This window comes from Hydra viridissima, unplaced genomic scaffold (assembly GCF_058129835.1).
Source record: "Hydra viridissima isolate aposymbiotic clone 2 unplaced genomic scaffold, HvirCarnegie_v1 scaffold_2, whole genome shotgun sequence".
Classification (NCBI taxonomy): domain Eukaryota; kingdom Metazoa; phylum Cnidaria; class Hydrozoa; order Anthoathecata; family Hydridae; genus Hydra; species Hydra viridissima.
Genome location: NW_028324301.1, coordinates 13,214,698 through 13,239,730, shown reverse-complemented (window position 1 = coordinate 13,239,730; position 25,033 = coordinate 13,214,698). Strand labels below are relative to the sequence as shown.

General features: G+C 30.2%; 5 protein-coding genes and 1 pseudogene across 12 annotated transcripts; 4 read left to right on the top strand and 2 right to left on the bottom strand.

The window, feature by feature from the left end:
• The first annotated feature begins 1,899 nt into the window (after nucleotides 1-1,899).
• On the top strand, nucleotides 1,900-6,196 carry LOC149892038 (uncharacterized). 5 transcript variants are annotated; one of them, XM_090077105.1, is made up of 6 exons: nucleotides 1,900-2,889; nucleotides 4,367-4,466; nucleotides 4,851-4,954; nucleotides 5,103-5,187; nucleotides 5,345-5,375; nucleotides 6,025-6,196. In XM_090077105.1, exons 2-6 carry the CDS (start codon nucleotides 4,447-4,449, stop codon nucleotides 6,097-6,099), a joined length of 315 nt encoding a protein of 104 aa, XP_089933231.1. In that variant the 5' UTR covers nucleotides 1,900-2,889; nucleotides 4,367-4,446; the 3' UTR covers nucleotides 6,100-6,196. The 5 variants fall into 5 exon arrangements, with proteins under 5 accessions (XP_089933231.1, XP_089933230.1, XP_089933229.1 ...); XM_090077104.1 differs by having other exon boundaries at nucleotides 3,006-4,466; XM_090077103.1 differs by having other exon boundaries at nucleotides 1,900-4,466.
• A 4,351-nt stretch (nucleotides 6,197-10,547) lies between these two features.
• Nucleotides 10,548-13,607, top strand: LOC149892037 (uncharacterized). Its single transcript, XM_090078053.1, has one exon. The coding sequence runs from the start codon at nucleotides 10,548-10,550 to the stop codon at nucleotides 13,605-13,607; it is 3,060 nt and encodes a 1,019-aa protein (XP_089934179.1).
• A 565-nt stretch (nucleotides 13,608-14,172) lies between these two features.
• LOC149892036 (uncharacterized) lies at nucleotides 14,173-14,890 on the top strand. Its single transcript, XM_090078052.1, has 2 exons — nucleotides 14,173-14,423; nucleotides 14,539-14,890. Exons 1-2 carry the CDS (start codon nucleotides 14,173-14,175, stop codon nucleotides 14,888-14,890), a joined length of 603 nt encoding a protein of 200 aa, XP_089934178.1.
• Nucleotides 14,891-14,947: 57 nt separating this feature from the next.
• On the top strand, nucleotides 14,948-15,562 carry LOC149892035 (uncharacterized). The gene has a single exon (XM_090078051.1). The coding sequence runs from the start codon at nucleotides 14,948-14,950 to the stop codon at nucleotides 15,560-15,562; it is 615 nt and encodes a 204-aa protein (XP_089934177.1).
• Nucleotides 15,563-19,484: 3,922 nt separating this feature from the next.
• Nucleotides 19,485-23,272, bottom strand: LOC145186102 (histone acetyltransferase KAT8-like). 4 transcript variants are annotated; one of them, XM_090079281.1, is made up of 9 exons: nucleotides 22,380-23,272; nucleotides 21,636-21,707; nucleotides 21,331-21,506; nucleotides 20,993-21,211; nucleotides 20,802-20,891; nucleotides 20,576-20,716; nucleotides 20,355-20,448; nucleotides 20,124-20,274; nucleotides 19,485-19,952 (listed from the first exon to the last, which is right to left on the bottom strand). In XM_090079281.1, the coding sequence occupies exons 1-9, from the start codon at nucleotides 22,603-22,605 to the stop codon at nucleotides 19,742-19,744; spliced, it is 1,380 nt and encodes a 459-aa protein (XP_089935407.1). In that variant the 5' UTR covers nucleotides 22,606-23,272; the 3' UTR covers nucleotides 19,485-19,741. The 4 variants fall into 4 exon arrangements, with proteins under 4 accessions (XP_089935407.1, XP_089935408.1, XP_089935409.1 ...); XM_090079282.1 differs by having other exon boundaries at nucleotides 20,993-21,216; nucleotides 22,380-22,615; XM_090079283.1 differs by lacking the exons at nucleotides 21,636-21,707; nucleotides 22,380-23,272 and having other exon boundaries at nucleotides 20,993-21,250; nucleotides 21,331-21,469.
• Nucleotides 23,273-23,751: 479 nt separating this feature from the next.
• On the bottom strand, nucleotides 23,752-24,781 carry LOC149892034 (uncharacterized; annotated as a pseudogene).
• Nucleotides 24,782-25,033: the final 252 nt, after the last annotated feature.

Sequence of the window (25,033 nt, the reverse complement as noted above, 5' to 3'; positions counted from 1 at the left end):
AATCCTGAAAAATGCAAATATGACAAAGTCACTAATAATATCTCACATACAACAAAAAGTACTGTTTTGGTAGTTATTATTGTATTAAAATTTTTTAAAGCAGCAATTTTGTGACGCAATTCAATGAAATAAGCTAAATAACATATGCAGTTAACTTAAATAAAAAATGCAAATGATAAAATGAGTTAAATACCTAATCGCCTCCGCGAGCGAAGTTAGAGAATTGCGCGTCTTTTCTTTCCTTTTTTATTTGAGAAATTTCAGCTCTTCAAAGATCTTGGCTATTACTTGACGAAACATCGCTCTCCGTAATTTCTATGACCTGATTCTACAGTATCGGACAAACTCAATTTAGAACAAAAGTTGATCAAAAACTAAAAACAACTAGTAAAACAATTATTATTTTTTATGTAGTTTATTATGTTGTTAACAAAACTTAAAACTTGAATCATACTAAAAATCACTTAAAAAGTTTTAAAACACATTTTCCCTAACAAGCTACATTTTTCTTTGGACAAAACAAGGTGGACAAATCAAAAAATCGACTGAAAATTCAAAAATTAACTCATTATTTTTCAAAAAACTTCATAAATTAACTTAATATTTGGCAGGACCTCCTCTACTTTTAATTACTGCTTTCATTCTTCAAGGCATAGACTCAATATAATGAGTCAACAATTCTCATAACAATCTCTCACCAGGTCTTTATATTTGCACGCCCAACTTTTTTGTCAATTATTTCCCACAAATTTTCTATGGGATTCAAGTCAGGGATTTGTGCAGGCCACTCCATTATAGTGATGTTCTTGTCCTTGAACCATTATTTTAGAATTTTTGAGGTATATTTGGGATAATTGTCCTGTTGAAAAATCTATTTTAGGGGCATCTCCCATTCAGCATGTGGTAACATAACATCTTCCATTATATCTTCGTAAACAAAGCGGTCCATAATTCTATTAATTTTGTGAATAGAACCAGTTCCTAGTGCTGAGAAACATCCCCAAACCATAGCAAACGTTCCATGCTTAACACTCTTCTTGGTATATTTAGTATTAAATCTGGTGTTCTTTGGTCTCCAGACTCGCTTCTTGCCGTCGCTTCCAAAAATCCTATATTTTGATTCATCACTAAAAAGTTTTTCCACTGGTCTACAGTCCAATTTTAGTGCGCTTTGGCAAACGCAAGTCTTAGCTTTCTATTTTTAAAAGAAATTAGTGGTTTCTTGGCAGGTATTCGAGAAAGCAATTTTGCTTCGTTAGCTCTTCGTTGCACAGTGCGATTAGAGATTTGTAGTTCAAGTTTTTCGGTTAATTTTGTGGATGACAAAAATGGATCTTTTTTAAGCTCTTTAACAATGGTGATGTCTTTGTGATGTTTTTATTGGACGTCCGCCCCGATAGTTTGTTTTATATCAGTCATGAGATCAAAATGATTTGACAGTTTTGCTTACAGTCGATTTAGCTAAATTATATTTTCTACAAATTTCAGCTTGACGTTTTCCGCTTTTAAAATCCTTAACAATATTTTCACGTAAAACACTTCCTAATTTGTCGTAAGCCATTTTAAGCTGCAATTTACGCCATATATCACTAGTTAAATTTATTTTTAGTTTAATTGAAAAAATAATTGGCCAGACGTTCCAAAATCTATTTTGTTATTTTACAGTAATGTTATGATAAAAGTGAAAACAAAAGAATACGGTAAATTGAATAAAAACAATGAAATCTTATAAAAAAAAAAAAAGCTTCGCTTTGATTTGTCCACCTTGTTTTGTCCAAGGAAAATGTAGTTTGTTGAGAAAGATGTGTTATAATTTTTTTTTTGTGATTCTTAGTATGATTCAAACGTTTTAAATTTTGTCAAGAACTTAATAAACTATTTAAAAATTGATATGTACAATTGTTTTACTAGTTCTTTTTAGTTTTTTGATCAACTTTTGTTCTAAATGGTATCAAAAATCCTACCATAAAAAGCATTTTTATCAAAAGTAATTTATTTTAAACTACATAAAAATATCTTGATGATAGAGTGTTATAGAGTTTGGAGAAAGAGCTAAAGTACTTACAACTCATATTTCATATACCACCACCACAACTTACATTTTGAATACTACTTCGTTATGCAGCTTCTGTTTTGACGTCCCTCCCTTTAAACAAGTAAACCCCAATTCATCGCTTATAATAAATCAAACGCTTAGTGCTATTAGCCATAATGTGTTAATGGTTGAACGCTGATGAATAATTGTTACAAGCCGTCCTGCTATCCTACTTTAAATAGGTTAATGTGGTTGAATCTTAAAACACTGTTAAAAGTTAAACCAGTTAATTTGAGGTTGTGATAGATAAATGCATGCTTATCTATTAAAATGTTATATGCATCTGAAACATGTTTCACTATGTATGAGATAGCATTAGATGATATGAGCATGATATGAGCATTAACTTTTAAACTAAACGAAGACATAAATTTGTTAAATACACTCTAACAAGCCACTATACGTCGTTCGTTTGTAAACAAAACTCAATTGAGGCCCTTGTAGTAAACACTTAAGTCAATACCCCGTATAGATGAATTCAAAAAAATATTTTTAATGAATAAAAAAATACTTTCAATGAATTCTTATTGTAAATCTGCTCTAAAACGACAGTAACCAAATAGTATTCTATTAACTTGATAAAATAACTTGATAAAATAATTCTTTTGTCATGTTTTTTAAATCCATTTGTATGGCGATTTAATTTCACTGATTACCGTTTCCAAAGGTACCAAACCTTAAATTGGGGTATTCCACGTCAAGTGGAACCACTATTTGGTCAAATTCGACATCACCGACTCGGATTTTGATGAAAATTGGCTCACATGTTGGGCATATGGACAGAAGAAAAACAAGTAAATTTTTTTGACTTAGATCAATTATTTCCTGAGATATGACCTTTCAAAGTGTTAACCTTTTTACTTGACCTTGGTTATTTAAAATGTCATAACTTTTTTTCTATTAAACTTAGGAAGTTGATTTGGTGGCAAACAAAAACTCTTGCATAGACGAACAACTTTGTGTCTATACAAAAAAGTGATAAGTTCAATAAAAAAAAAGTTATTGGTCATTTGACCTTTGACCCTGGTTGATGGCAAAGGTCAAAGGTCATAATTTCTTTTTTACACATTGTTTTTTTTTATTGTGGATGTCCCATGAAAAAATCTTTTTGGGATTCCCATAAACAGCTTTGGGATTAACGTTAAAGTATAAGTAGATTCTAAAAGTTTAATATTTATCGGCCTTACAAATGCGATATTTTGAGGTCATTTTCTGGAAATAGCCTTTTGTAGATATATACTATTAATTATTTCCTTTCTTACTTTTATTTTTGTAGTTGTGTCATTGTGTAATTCATTGTGCACAATGAATATGTAGTTCAATGACTATATATGGCTCGTTGTGCATAATTCATTGTGCACAGTGAATTAAGAAATGATATTTAAATTGTAAAAGCGAATGAACGTGAGGATGAAATACATAAAGTATATAGAATGTAATCGTCTTAATATTACAATTTTCTAGGTTGTAATTTAATTACTAGTACTTTGAAATTAAACTATATATACATACTAAGTCAGTATTAAATGATATGAGGCTTAAAGCTATATATATTTATATAAATAAAAATCAATTCATTTCCATTGAATTAGTCATCAAAAGACAACTTAGGAAGAAGTTTTTGGCAACTTTCAAATTAAATTTAGATTAAAAATTGCATTTCAAGCGCAAGTGAAAGAAGAGACAACACTATTGTTATGATCCTTTCCAACACCATAAGAAAAAACAATATAAAACATTAAGGGTAGTTACTAGTCGGCAGGTAGCTATGCATCCCTCAAAACTTATGGCTGGAGCAAAACTATGTGATACTTACCGAAAGAGGATCACTGGCTTACCTTTAGAAATAGGATTATGTGCCCAGCGAACATTGACAGACGGGTACCATATGGTTTTTAACTGGGCTTACGGGAACGGGATTTAGAAGGGTTTGTGTTCTGGTTTCCAGACGGGTCCCTTACGGTTGAAAAATTAAGCAAAAATAGTAATATGGGCCGCATGTGGTGTTTATAAGGGCTAAGAGAACTGGGATTTTTACGGATTTCCCATTAGGGACCCATCTGGTGAAAGTAATATGCGGAAAAATCTATGCAATCAGACCATTATCGCCATTTGCAACTTACCTTGGGCAAAAAAGTTTTTACAATATAACGTATAAATTAAAGTTATAATCGTTTTCTCGTTTTATGCTTTTTATGAAACTCTATATAAAAAGTTGTTATAACTATTTTTATTTTTTATACATAAATTTTTCTCTTTTTCTTTCTTTAGTAAAAAGTTGAAAATTTTACAAAGTTTTACATGCAATTTGAACAATTGATACTTTAAAGAATTCATTAATATTTACGTTTATGAAAAGTAACGCCACAAGGTAATGCATATAATTTTATAAAGTTGATGTGAGTGTTTTCATTATTGTCTTACTTCCTTGTGGCATATATTCTTAGAATCATGAATGGTTTTTGAAGACCATTGAACGTTTTTCAGTAAATCCAAAAGTACAATTTAGTAATATTTTATTCCTATATAAAGGAGATTGCGGAGTATGGATTTTTTCTACTTTCGTTTACATTTTGTAGCAGAGTAACTAACTGTGTAATTTCTGTACTGTGTTACTGAGTAAGATGTTGTATGCAAATGTTGCATTCGATGAAGAAAACAATACCGATTACGTACCACTAATTTGGTTAGTGAATGCTATGAGTGAAAATGTATTATCAAAAATTTCATCTAGAAAATCTACAGATTTTTATAGGCCTCGCTGGACAAATATGAAAAAAATAGACTTAGCTAAATCAATATGTCAAGAACCTGAGGTTGGATGGCTTAGGTTTTCAGGAAGAATTTTGTCAACTGCAGGTAGTTTATATAATATTGTCAAAGATAGTAAAGTAATAATTTTGATAATTTTTTATAAATTTATTTAAGCATTTAATCATAATTATTGAAATTTGAAAATGAAATTTTTATACATCAATAATTATCATAAGTACTTTTTAAAATATAGACACAGAATCTGAAGCAAAAGAGAAATACAGATATGCAGAAGATACCTCAAATGTTGATGAAGTATATCAAAACCAAAAAAATAGGTATATAAAGTTACAATTTTAATTTAACATACAAAAGGTGTTTATGTTAGTGTTACTCCGCTTATGTTTATGTAACTGGCTTAAAACTTGTACATTTATGAATCATTAAAATTTCAAAAAAAAAAATAATACTTTTGATATTTTGCCAATCCTTTAGAGATAATCAAGAAAAGCCTTTTGAGAAAACTGATTAAGATATTGTTTTAATATTTGTTTTAATATTTGTTATCTATTATAATGTTAGGTTCCAATTAAATATTTGTCATGTATAGATTGCATAAAAATTTTTATGTATATTATAGCTTCCATTGTCAAGGTTTTTCTCTAGGAGAAAATTTTAATTTTTTATAATATTTTATAGTATATATATATATATATATATATATATATATATATATATATATATATATATATATATATATATATATATATATATATATATATATATATATATGAAATATCAAAGGGAATAGATAGATATCTAGACTTAGAAAATGTCAGAATTAAGCAAGCTCTACGTATGTATAGAGTGTTTAAGGGGAATCGAAAATCTGTCCGATTTAATAAAAGTCTGACTTATTAAGGATTCAACTTAACAGAGTATATATATATATATATATATATATATATGTTTATTTATTTAAAAATATATACAATATCAATATAAAATTATAATCTATTTATCAGTAACTAAAGGAATGTTATACATTTACTATCACAACAATTTTTTATCTGAAGAGTGTTGAGTAGAGAGTTTTATAATATATTAAATGAATAAAACCAGGTATGTTACCTATAAAAGTTTAGACTAACAGTTAAATTTTATTTTTTACAGCTTATATTGAAACAAGAAAAAGCTTCGAAACGAGAATAAAACGATGGAAAAGCTTCCAATACGCGAAACAACCGTGAAATCAGATGATACGCGATTAAAGAATGGTTAAAAATTCTCTCAATTTTGACATTGTAATTTTAATTGTTATTTTGTTTGAAACAAACAGTCAAATCATATACAGTTTTATTTTATCTGTAAATTATAAACGTAGTTTTGCAAGATTTGCAATTGGCAAACTTTGTGGGACCCATACGGGATACCCAGCGGGCATACCCATATGGGCCCCATATGGAAACCGCGGCCAAGATCCGACGGGATACCGTTGCTCTTCCCATACGGGACCCAGTTGCGGACCCGTATGGGCCCCGTACGGTACCCGTCTGTCAATGTTGGCTGGGTGATGATGAAAATTCTGCAAATTGTAATACAAAGTTAGATTCTCAAGGCAGTTCCAGATCTCAAGATATTTGCAGTGATAAGGGAGATAAAAATTATCAGTGCCAGGAAGTAGAAATTTCAATTTTTAATAAATCGTTGTCGTTATTGGGTAAGTCACCCTTGGATAAACGCAAGTTGACGCAAGTCAACGGTGAAATAACGTTGATCAACGTCGATCAACGTTATTTCACCGTTGTTTCAACATTTTGTGCTTGCTGGGAAGCAACTAAAAAAAAAGTTTCCAACACATGTGCTGATGACATTGTTAAAGTGCTCCAGGATAAGTATAAATCAACACAAAGTAAGAGTGAAAAGATCATGATTTTGACAATATTTGTTGCTCAATGGAGTAATTGAAAAGTGATGAGAGAATTCAATTATTCGCATCAACTTGTATCTCAAGCAAAAAAAGTTTTAATAACCAAAGACGTTTTATCAACCCCTAACCCAAAAAAAGGGAAATCACTACCTGTACATGTGAAAGATATGGTAAAAGAGTTTTATTACTCTGACACTGTTAGCCGTGTAATGCCTGGAAAAAAAGATTTTCTATCTGTTATGAAAAAAAGGGAAAGAAAACATATTCAGAAAAGATTAGTTTTAAGTAATTTAAAGGAAGTTTATCAATTATTTTCAGAAAAGTATCCAAATATCAGAATTGGGTTTTCGAAGTTTGCAGAGCTACGAGCAAGTGGTACTCACTGTGTATGTGTATTTAACATTCATTAAAATGTTAAGCTCATGATAGTCGGATCACATGGATGATTTACAACTAGAAGATGAGCTAGAAACCCCTATTACTAGAAACATGCTTTGATTAAAATCAAATGCAATCCTTCCTTGCCAGTATGTCCTCTAGGCGAGTGTAAAAGTTGCCCTGGAGTTACTATGCTAAAGGAATGGCTGTTGCAATGCTTTGAAATTAAAGGAGTTGAAGAAACTGAGTATAAAAAGTGGACTACAACAGATATGTCCCCAGCTTCAAACCTTTATACAGTCTACCGATTAATTTATTGAAAGATTTTTAGGGAGCTTGAAAACACTTACTAGACATGATTTTATTGCTCAAGAGCAGGCAAAATATTTAGACTGGAAGAAAAACAATTTATCTGGTGGAGAATTTCTGTTTATTGGTGATTTTTCAGAAAATTATGCATTTATCATACAAGATGCAGCACAGGGATATCATTGGACAAATAGTCAAGCAACTTTACATCCTTTTGTTTTTTATTATAAATATGAAGGAAATTTATGTCATGGAAGTTATGTGCTGCTTTTGGAATGTAATACTCATGACACAATTGCAGTTCATCTTTTTCAGCGTAAACTAATTAATTTTTTAAAAGTGAAATTCGAGGTATTAAAAATAACATATTTTAATGATGGCTGTGCAGCACAATACAAAAACTGCAAGAATTTAATAAATCTGTGCTATCACAAAGAGGACTTTGGTTTTCCAGCCGAATGGCATTTCTTTGCCACAAGTCATGGTAAGTTGGAGTGGGAGGAACTGTTAAACGTGAAACGGCAAAAGCTTGCAACGTCCATAACATGACCAAATAATGACCACTTATCAATTATATACTTTTGCTAAAGAAAATATCCATGGAATTTCCTTTGAATACCTCACTGCAAATGATTGGAAAATCGAATCCACAATATTGCAGGAAAGATTTTCGAATGCTAAAACGATTCCTGGTACCCAAAAACTTCAATGCTTTAAACCATTATCCACGAATGAACTTCAAGTACAAGATTATAGTTCCAGTTCTGTGTCTAGACTTGAAAAAATTACGTCACAGAAAGTCAGCCAGCTCAACTTCAGTTCAATTACTGGTTACATGGTTGTAGAGTATGATGAACATTGGTGGATAGATTATGTGTTGGAGAGCAATCCAGAAAAAAGAGAAGTAACCATGAACTTTCTTCACCCTCATGGTGAGGTCAACTTTTCTCCTTCAGAGATCCTCCAGATATTTTTACTGTTTATTTGAATGATCTTTTGCTAGCAGTCGAACCCAAAACTACAACTGGTCGGTCATACTTCGTTACTTCTAAAGAGTCTGAAAGAGCAACCAAAGCACTTAACTTGCATCGATGTTAACTATTATAGCTTCTTTAATTTGTTATTAGCAATTATGTATTGCAATGGTTATGGTGTAAATATCATACTGCATTCAGTACTGTACTGCCATGTAGTTAAAACTGCTAAATAATGCATTTTTGTTACTTTTTAACAATATATATATATATATATATATATATATATATATATATATATATATATATATATATATATATATATATATATATATATATATATATATATATATATATATCACCAAATTATAGTATATTTGGTATATGGTAGCTATTATATAACTTAGGGCCTACGTTCAATAAATTACCTTTAAATACTGTATAATTTTAAGGTATTTAAATAATAAATTTTTAGAACCTACTTATACTTTAACGTTAATCCCAAAGCTGTTTATGGGAATCCCAAAAAGATTTTTTCATGGGACATCGACAATAGAAAAAGCAATGTGTAAAAAAAAAATTATGACCTTTGCCATCGATCAGGATCAAAGGTCAAATGACCAAATGACCAATAACTTTTTTTTTTATATTGAACTTATCACTTTTTTGTATAGACACAAAGTTGTTCTTCTATGCAAGAGCTTCTGTTTGCCACCAAAATCAACTTCCTAAGTATAATAGAAAAAAAGTTATGACATTTTAAATAACCAAGGTCAAGTGAAAAGACTTTGAAAAGGTCATATCTCAGGAAATAATTGACCTAAGTCAAAAAAATTTACTTGTTTTTCTTATGTCCATATGCCCAACATAAGCCAATTTTCATCAAAACCTGAGTTGGTGATGTCGGATGGGTGGTTCCCCTTGACGTAGAATGCCCCAATCGCCAATTTTTTACAAAACAAAAAGACTGTCGTTTAAAAGGAATTTTTCGCCATTAAAGGGAAAATTTAAACATTCTAACATGAGATAGTGTATTTTTGTTACAAAATAAATCACGTTACTTTTAAAAATATTGTTTAAGCTATTTAATTAAATTTTAAGGTGTTTTGTTTTTAGTATTGCAGTTTTAGAGCCTTTTTTCGAATTCAGTTCGTTTTATCACTTATTTGATACAATTTTTTAAAAATCATTTCATATTATTACTTTTCTGGTGCACTTGCGTTCATGAGTTCGTTTTATTAATTTTCTGGTGCATCTTCGTTCAAATCACTTCATTTTATCGCTTTTCTGGTGCATTTTTGTTCAAATCTCTTCGTTTGATCATTTTGATGCATTTTTGTTCAAATCACTTTATTTGATCATTTTGGTGCATCTTCGTTCAAATCACTTCATTTGATCGTTTTTAGAAGAACACCCAGTAAACATCGAACAGTTGGTAAGTAGTTGGCCCGATCTTAATAACCAACTATTAGCTACAGTTGGGCCAACAGTCGGCTATTTAGTTGGTACCGTGAAAAAAACGTAACGCTTTTACCAACACTTAGCCAACTGTTTTTGTTGTATCCTCCAGGAACTTAGTTGTGTAGAATATTTTAAGACGGCCCGAATTTTACGGCTTCTTGTTGTAAAGTAAAAAATATGTAAAATGGAAGCTTACAGTTCATAACCTTGATGTTAATAAATATCGCGTAGATTTGATATCTATTTACCTTTAGCTTAGTAGATCACTTTCAAGATTCTATATTGGAGCCTACGGAGAGAGAGAGAGATATTTGCGTTGAACTTGCTTGTTGAGTTTTAAAGCTGTATTATAAGTGATTACAAAGATTTAATCGGATTAAAGTCTGTCACATGTTTAAAATTTTCACAGCTTTTTTTTTGCATATCATTGAGAATAAACCTGTTTGCATATTTCTGTATAATGTCTCTAGCAAATAAACGTCGATCTCGCACGACTAATATCAATTCTATTAAAAAACTGTTTGAAAAAGCTTTTTCTTGTATTAACACTTATGATTCTGTTGAAGATGCTGTTGAAAGTCTGTCTAGTTTTCAAGATACACTTGTTGAAAAATTTTAAAAAGTTGAACAGTTTAATGACGAAATTATGTACCAAATTGAGGACGATGCTGAGTTAGAGATTGAGGAAGATACTTCTACTGAGTTCAGTGTCTACTTTCGTAAGAACATTTTATTAATAACAAAGTTTATTGAAAAAGAAAATAGTTCTAAATCTGATGCAAATGCAAGTATTTCTAGTCAGTCGAAATCATACTCAGTCAAATTACCAAAAATAACCCTAAAACCATTTAATGGTCAGCCTGAAAATTGGTTGTCATTTTATGAGAGCTTTGAATGTGCAATTGCCAATAACAATGATTTATCTGGCATCCAAAAGCTGACATATCTTCGCAGTTTAGTTGAAGGACAGGCATCTTCTACTATTAAAGGTCTTGCTTTAACCAATAGCAATTTTGATGTTGCCATGAACCTACTTAAAGAGCAGTACAATAATAAACAACTACTCATATCAGCTCACATGACCTCTTTGCTTACATTAGATAAAGTTACTGATATTAGAGACGTATCAAAACTTCGAAAAACCTATGACAATCTAGAAATTCAAATATGTAGTTTAGAGAATTTGGACATAACTTCTTCTATGTATGGTCCCTTGCTTGTACCAATTCTCATGCTAAAATTACCTGAAGAGTTAAATCTCGTTATCTCAAGACAGTTTCAAGGCTGTGACTCTTGGGATATAAAAACAATTCTTGAAATTTTTAAATCTGAACTTCAAGCTCATGAAAAGTCAATTTTGAATGCTTCTGCTTATGATCGAAGACCCTTATCTATTGAGACATTGCTTTCAAGCTCCACATATAACAATAGAAGAAACAATAGTACTTCTTACAATAAACATAACAAAAATGAAAGTTTTAAGTGTGCTTTTTGTGACAAGGATCATTTATCCCAACAATGCATGTCTGTAACACAATTAGATGCAAGAAGAAAAATTTTAAAAGACAAAAAACGTTGCTTCATTTGTTTACATATTGGACATATTTCTTCCAAATGTTTATCTTGCATAAAGTGTTATGAATGTTCAGAGAGACATCATTCAGCCATGTGTGATAAGAAAAATCAGCTCAGACTACCAGACAACCAACTAACATCTGTTGCTGGAGTATCAAAAGGAAATTCAGTATTGTTACAGACTGCTTTAGTTACAATAACATCTGGTACCACTGAATTACGTAATTGCAGAATTTTATTTGATAGTTGCTCCCAATTGAGTTATGTTTCACCCTCTATTCAAGAAAGACTTCATTTAGAAACTATTAATCAAAAGAAAATATCTATTAAAACATTTGGAAATCAGTGTATCACTGAAAATCTAGATAAGGTCCAATTCTGTATTCTTGATATGAATAGTGCTCGCATTTCCATTTCATGTTTTGTGAAGGAGATATGTGCTCCTATTAATGGTCAAAACATTAAGTCTGCTATTGAGAATTATAGCCATTTAAAGGGTTTGAAGTTGGCAGACAGTCATTTTACTGAAGGGAATGTACGTATTGACATCCTTATCGGTGCTGATTTCTACTGGTCCATTGTAGATAATGAGATAATTAGAGGTGTTGAAGGTCCTGTTGCTTTGAAATCCAAAGTTGGTTTTTTATTGAGTGGAAATATTTTTGACATTTCAGATAGTTGTGGTGTGCTTCACTCTCATATTTTGAAAATTGCTTCTGAATTCTGTAATGATAAAACTGTTTTTCATAGTTCTATGTCATCTTTTTGGGACTCTGAAACTGTAGGAACAACAACATCTGATATTAACGACTTAGTATATGAGAACTTTAAAAACGAAATTCAATTTAATAAATATTCTAATCGCTATGAAGTTGGGTTACCATTTAAACTCAACCATGATTTAATTAGTGATAATTACACTTATTGTATCAAACGCCTGGTACCTGTACTTAAAAAACTCAGCAAAGACAACAAACTGCTTAGAAGCTACAATGCGATTATAAAAGAACTGTTAACTCAAGGTGTCATTGAAAAAGTAAACAATCATGAAATTAGTTATGGAGATGTACATTACCTACCACATCGCCCTGTAATAAGAGATGACAAGACCACTACTAAAGTTCGCGTGGTCTTTGATGCTAGTGCAACTATTGATGGACCATCCTTAAATGACTGCTTAAATGCAGGTCCAAGCTTAACAACCTCTTTGTTTGGTGTACTTTTGCGATTTCGATGTAACAAGTATGCATTCATCTCAGACATTGAAAAAGCATTTTTGCAAATATCCTTAAAAGAAAAAGATAGAGATTTTGTTCGATTTTTATGGGTTGACAATCTAGATTCTGTAAATGGACAAGACCTTTTATCATCTCCAATTGTTACATATCGTTTATGCAGAGTTCTGTTTGGCGTAACATTGTCACCATTCCTACTCAGTGCAACATTAGTGACTCACCTTCAAAAATACACTGAAATTGATCAAGAATTTGTTGAAAAGATGTTGCTTTCTTTACATGTCGATGATTTAAACTCTGGAAGCAATGATCTAAACCAATGCTTAGAGTTCTTCAATAAAGCTAGAAATTGTTTGCAAGAAGCAAACTTCAATCTTCGAAAGTTTGAATCAAACTCAGTTGAACTTGAACAAATGATTCAGTCAAATAGTTATGAACGAAATAATACAACTAAAGTACTTGGTCAAACATGGGATAAAGATTCAGATGAATTGACATATTCATTTAATGACATTCTTGAAAGCGTTAAAAAAATTCCTTCAAAAAGAGATGTTATGAAATTTATTGCCAGTATTTTTGATCCAATGGGACTTATTAATCCTGTTGTTGTTAGATGTAAGTGCTTCTTTCAGAGATTGTGTGTTGAAAAGTTTTCTTGGGATGACTTGTTGTTTGGACATGCTTTAGATGAGTGGAACGACATAATATTAGATTTTCGTTCATTAAATAAATTATCTTTGCCTCGATGGATTCTAACTGACTCTTACTTATCCAACACTAATATTAAACTTGAGTTTCATGCCTTTGCTGATGCAAGCCAAAAAGCATTTGGTTGTTGTATCTATCTTAGATGTATTGTTAATGAATCACTGTTTTGTCTCGCTCATTGCCTTTAAATCTAGAGTGGCCCCTGTAAATAAATCAACTATTCCAAGACTGGAGTTAAGAGCAATGTGTTTATTATCCTCTCTGATGTCTGCTGTGAGAAAGGAACTTAAAAACTTGAACATTAATGACATTTTCTGTTGGACTGATTCTACTATCTGCCTTCATTGGTTGAATAATATGAATCAAACTTATGAGACATTTGTACAAAATCGATTGATAAAAATTCGTGATTTATTTCCTATACAATTTTGGCATTATGTGGAGACTACACGAAATCCTGCTGACATATCCCGTGGATGCTCCTTCAAATATATTATTGATCATGACATTTGGTTTAAAGGCCCTGATTATCTTAATGATGTTTCAGTTCCATGGCCCTCTTACAATTTAATTGAACATAAAGATAATCAAAGTAAATTGTGTTAATTAGCTGCCACCAACCCCATTAACATTAATCTTGAGTTTATTGGTATTGAACGTTTTAGTAGTTATGAACAGTTGAACAAAGTAACAGGCTAGATTCTGCGATTTGTAAACAATTTAAAGAGTCATGTTCAGAAGACACATGTCACAATGATACCAACATTATCTGCTGACCAAATTGAATGTGCGAAGATACTGTGGGTGCGATATGAACAACGTGATGTCATGAAAAGCAAAAATTACAAACAGTTCAGAAGAGATCTTGGACTTCAAGTCATCGATGGAATTGTTCAATGTCATGGAAGAATGCAGAATGCTCCAATTCCAAAAGAAGCTAAATTTCCAATTTTTGTTCCTCGTAGTAGTCAGCTGTCTAAGTTATTGATTGTTTATTTCCATAAGTTGGTGAAACACAATGGTTTGAAAGAGACTCTTTCAGAGCTGAGGACTAAGTTTTGGATTCCTCAGTGTAGACAACTGGTTCGCAACATAATTTTAAAGTGTTTCCTGTGTCAGTATTTTGAGGGAAAGCCTTATTCCTCCTTCTCCACCTCTACCTTTGAGTCGTTTATGTGATGACTACCCATTTATGCATACTGCTGTTGATTATGCTGGTCCTGTTTTTGTCAAGAATATTTATGGAGACTGTAGCATTATGTTTAATGGGTGGATATTTTTATTTACCTGTGCTAGTACCCATTCTATATGCTTGGATTTGGTTTCCGATCTTTCATCTACATCATGTATTCGTGGACAAAGACGTTTCTTTGCTAGAAGAGGTGTACCAAGCGAAATTCTATCTGATAATGGTACACAATTTATTGCAGAACAAACACAACTCTTTGCAAGTGACAAATCGATTACTTAATAATTCAATGTCCCAGCTGCCCCGTGGTGGGGTGGGCTGTTTGAAAGGATGGTAAGGATGGTAAAACGATGTCTAAAGAAAATCGTTGGTAAAGCTCGTTTAAACTTTGAGCAAATGTTAACATTGTTGCAAGAAAAAGAAACTGTAATTAATAATCGACCCCTAACCTATGTATATAACGAACCCTGCATAGAAGCCTTAACACCAAATCATCTTGTCTTTGGGCGAAAGCTAAACTTAAATGGTGTAAATAGTGATAGTTATATTGAACATGACTTAAATAAACGACATAATCATTTCCAAACAGTACTTGAACATTTTATAAAACGATGGAAGAGTGAATACCTAACAGAACTGAGGGAGTTCCATAAATCTAAACGAAGTATTGGTAGCGTGCAAATAACTGTCGGCGACATTGTTTTGATAGAAGAAGACAAAAAATCACGTTCGCTTTGGAAAACTGCAAAAGTCGAAAAAATCTTGGCATCAAGTGATGGTTGTTCACGTGCGGCAACAGTAAAGTTCTCACAAGGAGATGGATCTTTTAGGCATGTAAATAGACCCATAAATAAACTTGTTCCTGTTGAATATGCGAATCAAAGAGAACGCATTAATGAACTTAAAGTAACATTCGTAAAGGAAAATGATATTCCTCTTGTAATCAAACATTAAAGGCGGGGGAGTGTTGTATCCTCCAGGAACTTAGTTGTGTAGAATATTTTAAGACGGCCCGAATTTTACGGCTTCTTGTTGTAAAGTAAAAAATATGTAAAATGGAAGCTTACAGTTCATAACCTTGATGTTAATAAATATCGCGTAGATTTGATATCTATTTACCTTTAGCTTAGTAGATCACTTTCAAGATTCTATAGTTTTTAAACTATTGGTTGCCATTAACGCCCAACAGTAATAAAACAGTTGGCTAACAGTTGGTACCATTACCGGCCCAACTATATGATTTTTTTTTGCGATTTTTTAAATTCACTTTTGCGCTTAAATTGAAAGTGCAAAAGTTATAAATCATGTTTTGAATATTGCTTAATAACAAAGTATAACTTTGCTTTTTAATATTTAATTTTCTATTTAATAGTGATTGTTTGTATATCAGATTTTACCAAACAGTACTACTGTCCACACAAAATATTGTATTATTTATAGATAACTTAGTTGAATACAAAAAAAAAACAAATTTTTTATCATTACACTTTTATTTCCAGAACATAAAAGAAAAATATTTCATTATCGTAGTTAATATTATTAAAGGTTTGAAACTAATATTGACAGCTTTAATTAAAAACAATATTTTAAAACGCTAGTATTTAAAAACGTTGCGATTTATTAGATAATTATTAATAATAAATAAGAAAAATTAGATTTATAAATAAAATCAAGATAAATAAGCTTTTATAAATTTGCAAAAGAAAATAACTAAATATTCTTTTCATTGATTAACTGCAACTGATTTTTTATAACCTTGCTTTTCATCTGTCTATTTATTCGCCCATCTCCTTGATCATTTGTGCCCTGAAACCATCTTGAAACGATCGGGTTAATATCTTTATCCTTGGAATTAAGATACTGAATTCTTACTGTTGCTAAAAGAATAAAATTAAAATAAATTAAAAAACTCAATTTTTTTTTGTTTAAATTATTTTTAAGCTATTTTTAAGCTCTTATACGTATACTTTGCAAATCAAGAATTACATTAACTGGTTAGCAGTTTTAAATATGTGCATATGATAAACCGAGAGCAATTAGCTTATCGGTTCAAGACAAATTTCTATATGCTCTTTAAGAATCATATAGTTGAATACTAATAAATCATGGTTTACATTGGCAATTAATGTCTCTAGTTAACAATAAAATACGGCATTAATAAGTTCAAGTCACCAAGGGAGAACATAATATCTTACAAATTCACAACTAATGACAACACTGGTAATTGTCATAAGTACTAACATATTATACTCTTTCTTAGTGTTGTAAACATACTTTTGTAAATATAAAAATACGGTTGACTTTAATAGACTAAAAATTTACATAACTAGTAATACTTACATAGTAAGCACTTTAACACAAAATGATAACATCGCAACTTAATCTTGCCCATTCCAGTAGCTATCATCTTACTTGAAGATCCGTTTAGATTACATAAAATGCTAAAATTTTTGGAAAACATGGCTCCCAACACACATCGTATGTATTTTGGACGTTCAACTTTACTTCCAACAGAACGCAGATATTCGACCTAAAAACAAATAATGCTACATATTACAACTTTTTTTATTTAAATTATTTTTTCAAAGGTAAATGAAAATGTAATGCGGTATAATATAACTAAGGTATTATTAAATTACCTTTGATAAATTACAATTATAAGACTTATAAAAAAACTTATCTTTGATCTTATAAAATAATAGTTACTAGTTTAAACGCAACCTGTAGACTGCTAGAAACATAAGATAAAAAATAATTTCAAATTTTATAGAGAGCCATCTCAGATTTCATCTGTAGCATAAGGTTAAGCCTCTCCAAATCTTCCTTACTTTCCATTGGAAGGCCAGGGGGAACAACAATATCTTCATTATCCAAAAAACTTTGAACTTCTAAAAAATTATTTTTTTGCTCCTGTTCTGTTAATTTTAACTCCAAAGATGCCAGATTCTCTATAAACATACATAAATAATTAAATAATATTTTATTGCATTTGAATGTTATTGGAAAACTGGTTTCAAAAACACATTTAGTTATTAAATTGAAGACATACACGGATGAAGGTGTTATGGAACTCAAATATTTGGAGTTAAAGTTTTAAACATTCATGTTATTTATCCCTGTAGGTGAATTGATTGCTGTAAAAATGGTATTCTAGCACATTTTTGTACTGTGTTATTAAGGTCACGGAAAAGAGAGTTATTTAAAACCTTTATCTGCATAAAAAAGTAGAAATGTGTATTCTTGTAACATGAAATATGTATTTTTTTAAAGCCTACTTCCATTTATGACTTTAATTAAAACACAAATTTTTTTTTTTAGAAAAAATATAAATAGTTTTCTTTTGTCAATATATGTCAGCATCATAATCAATGTATGTATGCGTAACACATATACAATGTATAACAAGTAGTAAAACAAAAAAAAACAACAAACAAATAATTTATCCGAAACCTTACTTTCCTGATCCCCAAAATTTTGAATAATTTTCTCATAGTTTTTAGAAGTCGATGTTCCTTTTAATAAAATGCTATAATTATATGCATTATATGAATACACACCCACCCACCCACCCACACCCACACCCACACACCCACACACACACACACACACAATATAATATAAATGTCATATACGCTTAATATGAAATGTATGTCATATTGTATATGCAATTGCATATACCATTTATTTATATACTATATTTTATTATATACTATATATTTTATTATATACTATATATTATGTCAATATTGTATATATGGCATATATTATATGCAATATATACAAAATACATACATATAAATTATTATATATAACATTTATATTAGAATATAACAACTTTTATGCATGCATATTATGTAAAGGATGTCTGCCAATATTTTAAGGTGGATTTCTCTGACTTTTCCCTGATATTTTCCTGATCTTCTACCTGTTTTCCTTGATTTAATTTAAAGTTACCCAATTCAACTTCACAAAAATTGACCTAGATTCATTTAGAAAAATGCTCTTCAACTGCAAAAATGTAAACAATAATACAACCCACACTAAATGTATCAAGTATTGATACATTTAATATGGGTTGTATTATTGTTTTTATTTTTGCAAGTGAAGATTCAAGATTCGCTTGATGCAAGAGAAGTTCATAAAACTATCTGCCAAATAAACTTTTAAATTACATGTACTATATACAACTTATTTAAGTTATGTAAGTTTGATGAAGAGCCATTTTCCCTGATTTCTCCCTGATTTTTAATTTCTTAAAATTCGACCTAATTTCCTTGAAAATCCTAGATTTTTTCCAGATATTTGATTTCCCTGACTTTTCCCTGATTTCCCCTGATCTGGCAGACACCCTGTATGTATGTGTATATATACATACATATATATACACATATATATATATATATAGATATATATATAGATAGATAGATAGATAGATACATACATACATACATATACATACAGAAATACACACATAAACATACTACTATACACGCACATATACATTTTAGCTGTATTTTAACTTTAAATAATAGTTAAAATAGAGCTAAAATGTCTAACACAAATACAAAAATGGTGTCATCATAAAAATAAATTAAAAACTCAACCAATGTCAAAAATTATATCTGAATGTGTAACTAATGGATAAATGTAAAATATTTGTACTAAACTAAACTAACTCTATTGAATAGTTTTAATTATTGAATGAATCTATTAAAATACGTTTAAAATCTATTAAAATACGTATAAAAACACGCGGTACACAGTCGGTTAATGGTTGGCAAGAAATGCCAACAGTTAGCCAACTATAGCCAATACTGGCCCGTCAGTTGGACCAACTAAAGCGTGTTTACTGGGCAGTCAGTTTAACAAAAAGCAATAAGCGAAATATTCTGTTATACTTTTATATATAAATATACATATAATTTTTAATTTTCTGAAGGAAAAAATTCCTTTAAATATTGAGTGTATTCTTTTTTTCCCAGAAATAACTGACTTTTGGTAATAGCATTTCATGTTTTACTGATGAATTTGTATCAGTTAAAATTTTATTTAAAGCAAATCCCATCAAAGTTCTTTAGAGTAGAGCTAACTCACTCGTATTCATTTCATTTCAATTTTGTAACATCAAAGTAACTACTTTTTCATCTTTTTTTTGTATGGCGGGGACCAAAGTAAACAAAGACGATCTACAGTCAATGGTGGTCTTTTTGATGGAAATGTTTTTAAATGGTCCTCAATAAGCTTCGGCGTAACGCATATGACATGCTGACCTTTCCAATATTTCACCATATTTAAGGATTGCAGTGTGCCAATGCAGTCTTCCTGTGTAATGCTGGTCAAAACACTAGTATCAAAATATTTGATTTTACATAAAATATAACGTTACAAACTAAAATATTTAACGTTATTAAAAATGCATATTTTTTTAGGCTACGGAGAGCACCCTTTTATATAAAACAATTTTTTAATTGCGAGAAAAAATGGAATAAATTTTGTTTGCTGAAATAAAGTTTACCTTAAGTCTTTAATTGATAAAGTGCCTGATGACATTCGCAAAACATCCAGCAAAACCCATGTCCAGTAACTTCTGTAGCTTAACTTTCCAAGATCAGATAACGGTTTTTCAGGAGAACCAATTAATCCTTCAATTTTTGACAACTCATAGCCTAAATTTATTTTGTTAATAATAGTTTATAAGTGTTATGCTAAATACAAATACCAATTATTTAAGACTAGTTCTACTTACTAAATGCAATTTGAAACTTTCCATAGCCTTTTCTTTGATATGGTGGTAGTGTTAAAATGCAAGCAACATTATTACCTTCAGGCGAATCTTTTTCCTAATAAAACAATTCTATACACACTAGCCAAAAAGAAACAAAAGTATAAAAAGGTTCATCAATATGCTCATGTAACCTGTTACTCCATTTATGCATAATTGATTTGATAAAAAACCTTGCATACTACCTTTGAAAAATATCCAACCATATGTGCTCCTTCTCTATCAACTTCTGTCAAAATGTAGAAGAGGAATGGCTCAACATCAAAATAAAGTGTCTTGTGATCAAGAAACAGTTTAGCCAGTAAACATATATTTTGGCAATAGATCTAAACACATCAAACAAATCTAAACCCAGATAAGAATAAAATACTATAAATTTAAAAATAAATTTAAAAACATTCAAATGCTTACTTTAAAATCTTTGCCATCAACCTCATAAACAGAAATTGAATCTTTCCGATATATTTCACGACCAGGCGGTTGACGTAATTTACATTTTTCCTAAATAAATTGAACATTTGAAATAAGTTATCCAATAACCACAAAAGTACCCACTTATAGTAAAAAGTAATATTATATATTTCTGATTTATATATATTTACCAAATGACGCCGATATGTTGCCTCAAACTTCATATATTTAATGCAGTACTCACAAATAAAGAGTTTTTTCTGTTTTGAATACTCATCAGGGTATGGACTATAATACCAAGTATCAATCTCATACTTTCCCATCTCAATAGTATCTATATATTTTACACGTGTTATAGCTTCATGCTCTTTTTCCAGTGCTGCTGTTGTAGGATCCATTTCTTCATAACTCTAAACTAAAATACTGCAACAGAAGACTTCTTTTGTTTTCTACGAAGTATGCATGAAACAAAACAACATCATAAAGACAGAAAAAAAATGTATGAAAAATTAGGAAAAACTAAATATACCTTTTGAACATGATTAATTTCATCATGTTTTCGCTTTTGGTTTCTTGTAATTTTACGATCTACATTTTCCCCTTCAATCATCACTATATCAGTATTCAGTTTAATTTCCTGCTCAGGAATTGGTCTTGCTCGATCAACACGTTCTTGAGGTACCCATTCATCTAATCTTCGATTACCTAACAAAATTCCTTGCTTTTTAAGAATTTCCACATAAAACTTTAAGTTTATAAAACTTGAAAACCTTTAAAAACCTAAGTTTTCAAAATTTGATTGATTTAATAAAATACTTTAGCTAATTGGCTTACAGCCTTGATAGTGAACATAATATTCAATAAGTCCATCAGCTTGCTTACGACTGTGAATAATTTCAGACAGTTCTACATGAAAATACAAAATTTTATTAAAAATAATAGTAAAATAAAAAAAAACAACATAAATAAATATATAACACAAAACCCTTATTTACTACATATATGCAAATTATGTTATTACTTATTTATTACATATATGCAAATGTTATAAACAGAAACATAGAAAATATTTTCTGAGTTTAAAAATCAGGTAGTAAAATTAACTTTACATTTATAGATAATCTTAAGATAATCTTAAACCATAGTGTGCTACTTTTTTTTTTTTTGAGTTTCTAAGTTAGAAACTGAAAAAAAAAGTAATACACTGTGGCTTCAAGTAAAGGCACTAAATTATAATCTAGGTTAGCCAAAGGAATTTGTAAATATAGAGAAAAATTCTTAATCTACCATAAATTTTTTTAGCAATATGAAAAATAGTTATTGTTGTAATAATAAAAAAAAACTCATTCCCAAAACTATTGTTTTCTCAAATGTTCTTTGAGTGGGTACTATATGTTTTAAGTAGATCCAATTGTGTTTTAAACTATTGATAAGGTTTTCTTTTGTTACAATACCTAATTTATTTTAATATATTACTCCAACCATTCTATTGCCATGGCTATCCAGTAATATGATATAAATATGACTGGGTAAGGTAAGAAGAATTAATATGCAAGTTATAATAAAAATTAAACTAACGCCATTCCTCAGTATCACTTCGTTTCACAAAACAATGCTCGCCATTGTGCTTCTTGTAGGATAACTTCTCGTACTGATTGACCTCATTTGACATATCAATGACCTCTTTATTAGTATCGTAATCAACTTCATCGCTAAGCAAAGGTAAAGAGAATGCTATTGTCTCTTTTTTATTTGTATATTCTTCTGTGTCATTTAGACTGTTTTCCGCCATTTTCTGTATCATGATTTTTATTGTCTGTATTTCTCCGCCGTTGTGATTAAGGGTCTGCGTATCGTTTTCGGTATATCGGTATGAAACGATATTTTGAACCGATAACGATATAAAATGATAACGATATCAAACGATATGAGTTTGTCTATGAAACGATAACTTATCGTTTTAACCGATAATCAAACGATAGCTTATCGGTTGAAACGATATTATCGGCTTTTTTTTTATCGGTTTATCGGAATACATAAAAATAACGAGAATACCGATATTTATCGGTATAATAACGATATTTTTTACAATATTCCAATTTTTTTTTTTTTTAAAATGCCAAATTTTAGTTCAAATGTATAATAAATCTTCAAGTCGAGTCAAGATGTCGTTTTGCCTATCTTTACCGGTTTTACAAGTTAATCCTTCCCAATTGTATATATTATCTAGATGTCTAACTTCGCAAAAATTCTGTAAAGAAAAAGTGAAGCAACACTGTTCTCCAAAATGAACCCCAGGTTGAAACTCTCCCCACTCCTGATTTTTTTTACATTTAATCAATCATATGCATTAGTAAACACAATATATGTTGTCAAAAAAATCTGAACTAAGTGCTAAATATGTATACTTCCAAAGTTAAAACGCATAATTTTTGGCTTTTTTTCTTCCAAAGTTTTAATGAAGTCAGCCATTATGGTAGTCAAAATAACCCATTAATATTTATTTATTTCATTTACAAAAAAACCATATTATAAATACATTTGTATCACAAATGATATTTAAGTTAATGCTTGTTTAAATTAAAATTTACCACAGCAGATTTTAGCTTTTCTCCATAACTTTTTTGTCCTATGTTTCTTTTATAGTTCATCAAAGTTTTTTTAAATTTGTGATGAACTGATTCACCACATTGTTCTGCATAGCTACCTTAGCTAATATTATTGCAATCTACTAAGGTGAGCATGTGACACACTAAAATATGTATTTTCCATGAAACTGTCAAGTCATAGCCAAACACATCTTTTGTATATAGTTAAGAAAATGAACTTTTGAAATCTTGAATTTTAACAGAAATATCTGTACCCATTTCCAAACCAAACACAGCTGATTTCACTAATGAAAACTTACGCAAACAATTATTGGTAAAATATTGATTTTTAAGGTAAAACCCCTCTCCAAAATATCTAACAGGGGCATAAATCAATTATTGTTGTTTCCATCTAAACCTACACCATGATACCCTCTCATTTATATGTAATGTGTTTTCAACCAGCTTTGAAAAGCTGACCGAACATATTAAAGCAAAGTACAAAGTTTATCCACAACTCCCATCATAATGTGAAGCTCAGGTGGAGGAACAATATGTTCAAGAAAAGTTTCTTGATCTTCTTTTAAGTAAATTAAACGAGGATTTCTTACATTTTTGTATTCCTGCATTTTCAATCTTTTTTTTCCACCATATACATATTGATCATAACGTAAGTCTATGGAGCCCAACATTCTTAGTTTCCCTGCTTCAAGGGAGCATTCTCCTTCACAATACAGACAGGCATATTTACCAGAGTGACTTGAAAGTTCTAAAAACACTATTTGCACACTTTAGGTCAAATGCCATACTGAAGTTTACTTCAAGTTGAAGAAGTGCCAATAATTTTTGGAGATTGCCATTATCCTCTAAGACCATCTCCACAATGGCAAGAATATAGCAGTCCTTGACACCAGAATCTTCATATATTTCAAAGGAAGAACAATGATTTTTTGGATTGAAAACATTAATAATAACTTTTAAGAAGTTTTGACCACCATTTAAAGATATTCAGAGTTTCCTGCAATTCAGTCATTTTAACATTAATAATTGGTTCTACAGCACTTGTTAGATTCCTGTGTAAAGTAGAACATGATTTTTTGGTTTTATTTTTAGAGAGTTCTAATGCATTTGATAGCTCCATAATATTTTGGAACAAGATATGATTTACTTTCTTTCTTTTTGACTTAATTTCATGTACTCCAACTGTAACAGAGAGAAGATTTCCACCTGTAGACATCTTAAACTGCTCTACATTTACAATGCTTTCACTCTCCATTTTATGCTTCAACAATCCAGATGCTACTTGTTCTGCATATTTATCTCCAAGTGATTCACTAATATCTACGATATCGGTTACAGCTTGACTTTTGCAACAACCATGAGAAACTCCTCTAAAATTAATAGTAAGAATTTTATAACAGTTTTTGAAATAAGTAAAAACAGTAAAAAATATATTGAATCAAACTATAAAATAGCATAAAGAGAAAAAATGTTTTAACTGATCTTATTTTAAATTATAAAATCATAAATATAAATAATCTATACTAAGATTTAAATAGCAGAGTCCACAGAAATTTTCAGCTACATTTAAAGTATATGACCCTGGCTAATTATTTGTCTGGATACATATCAGAGGTTCGCCTA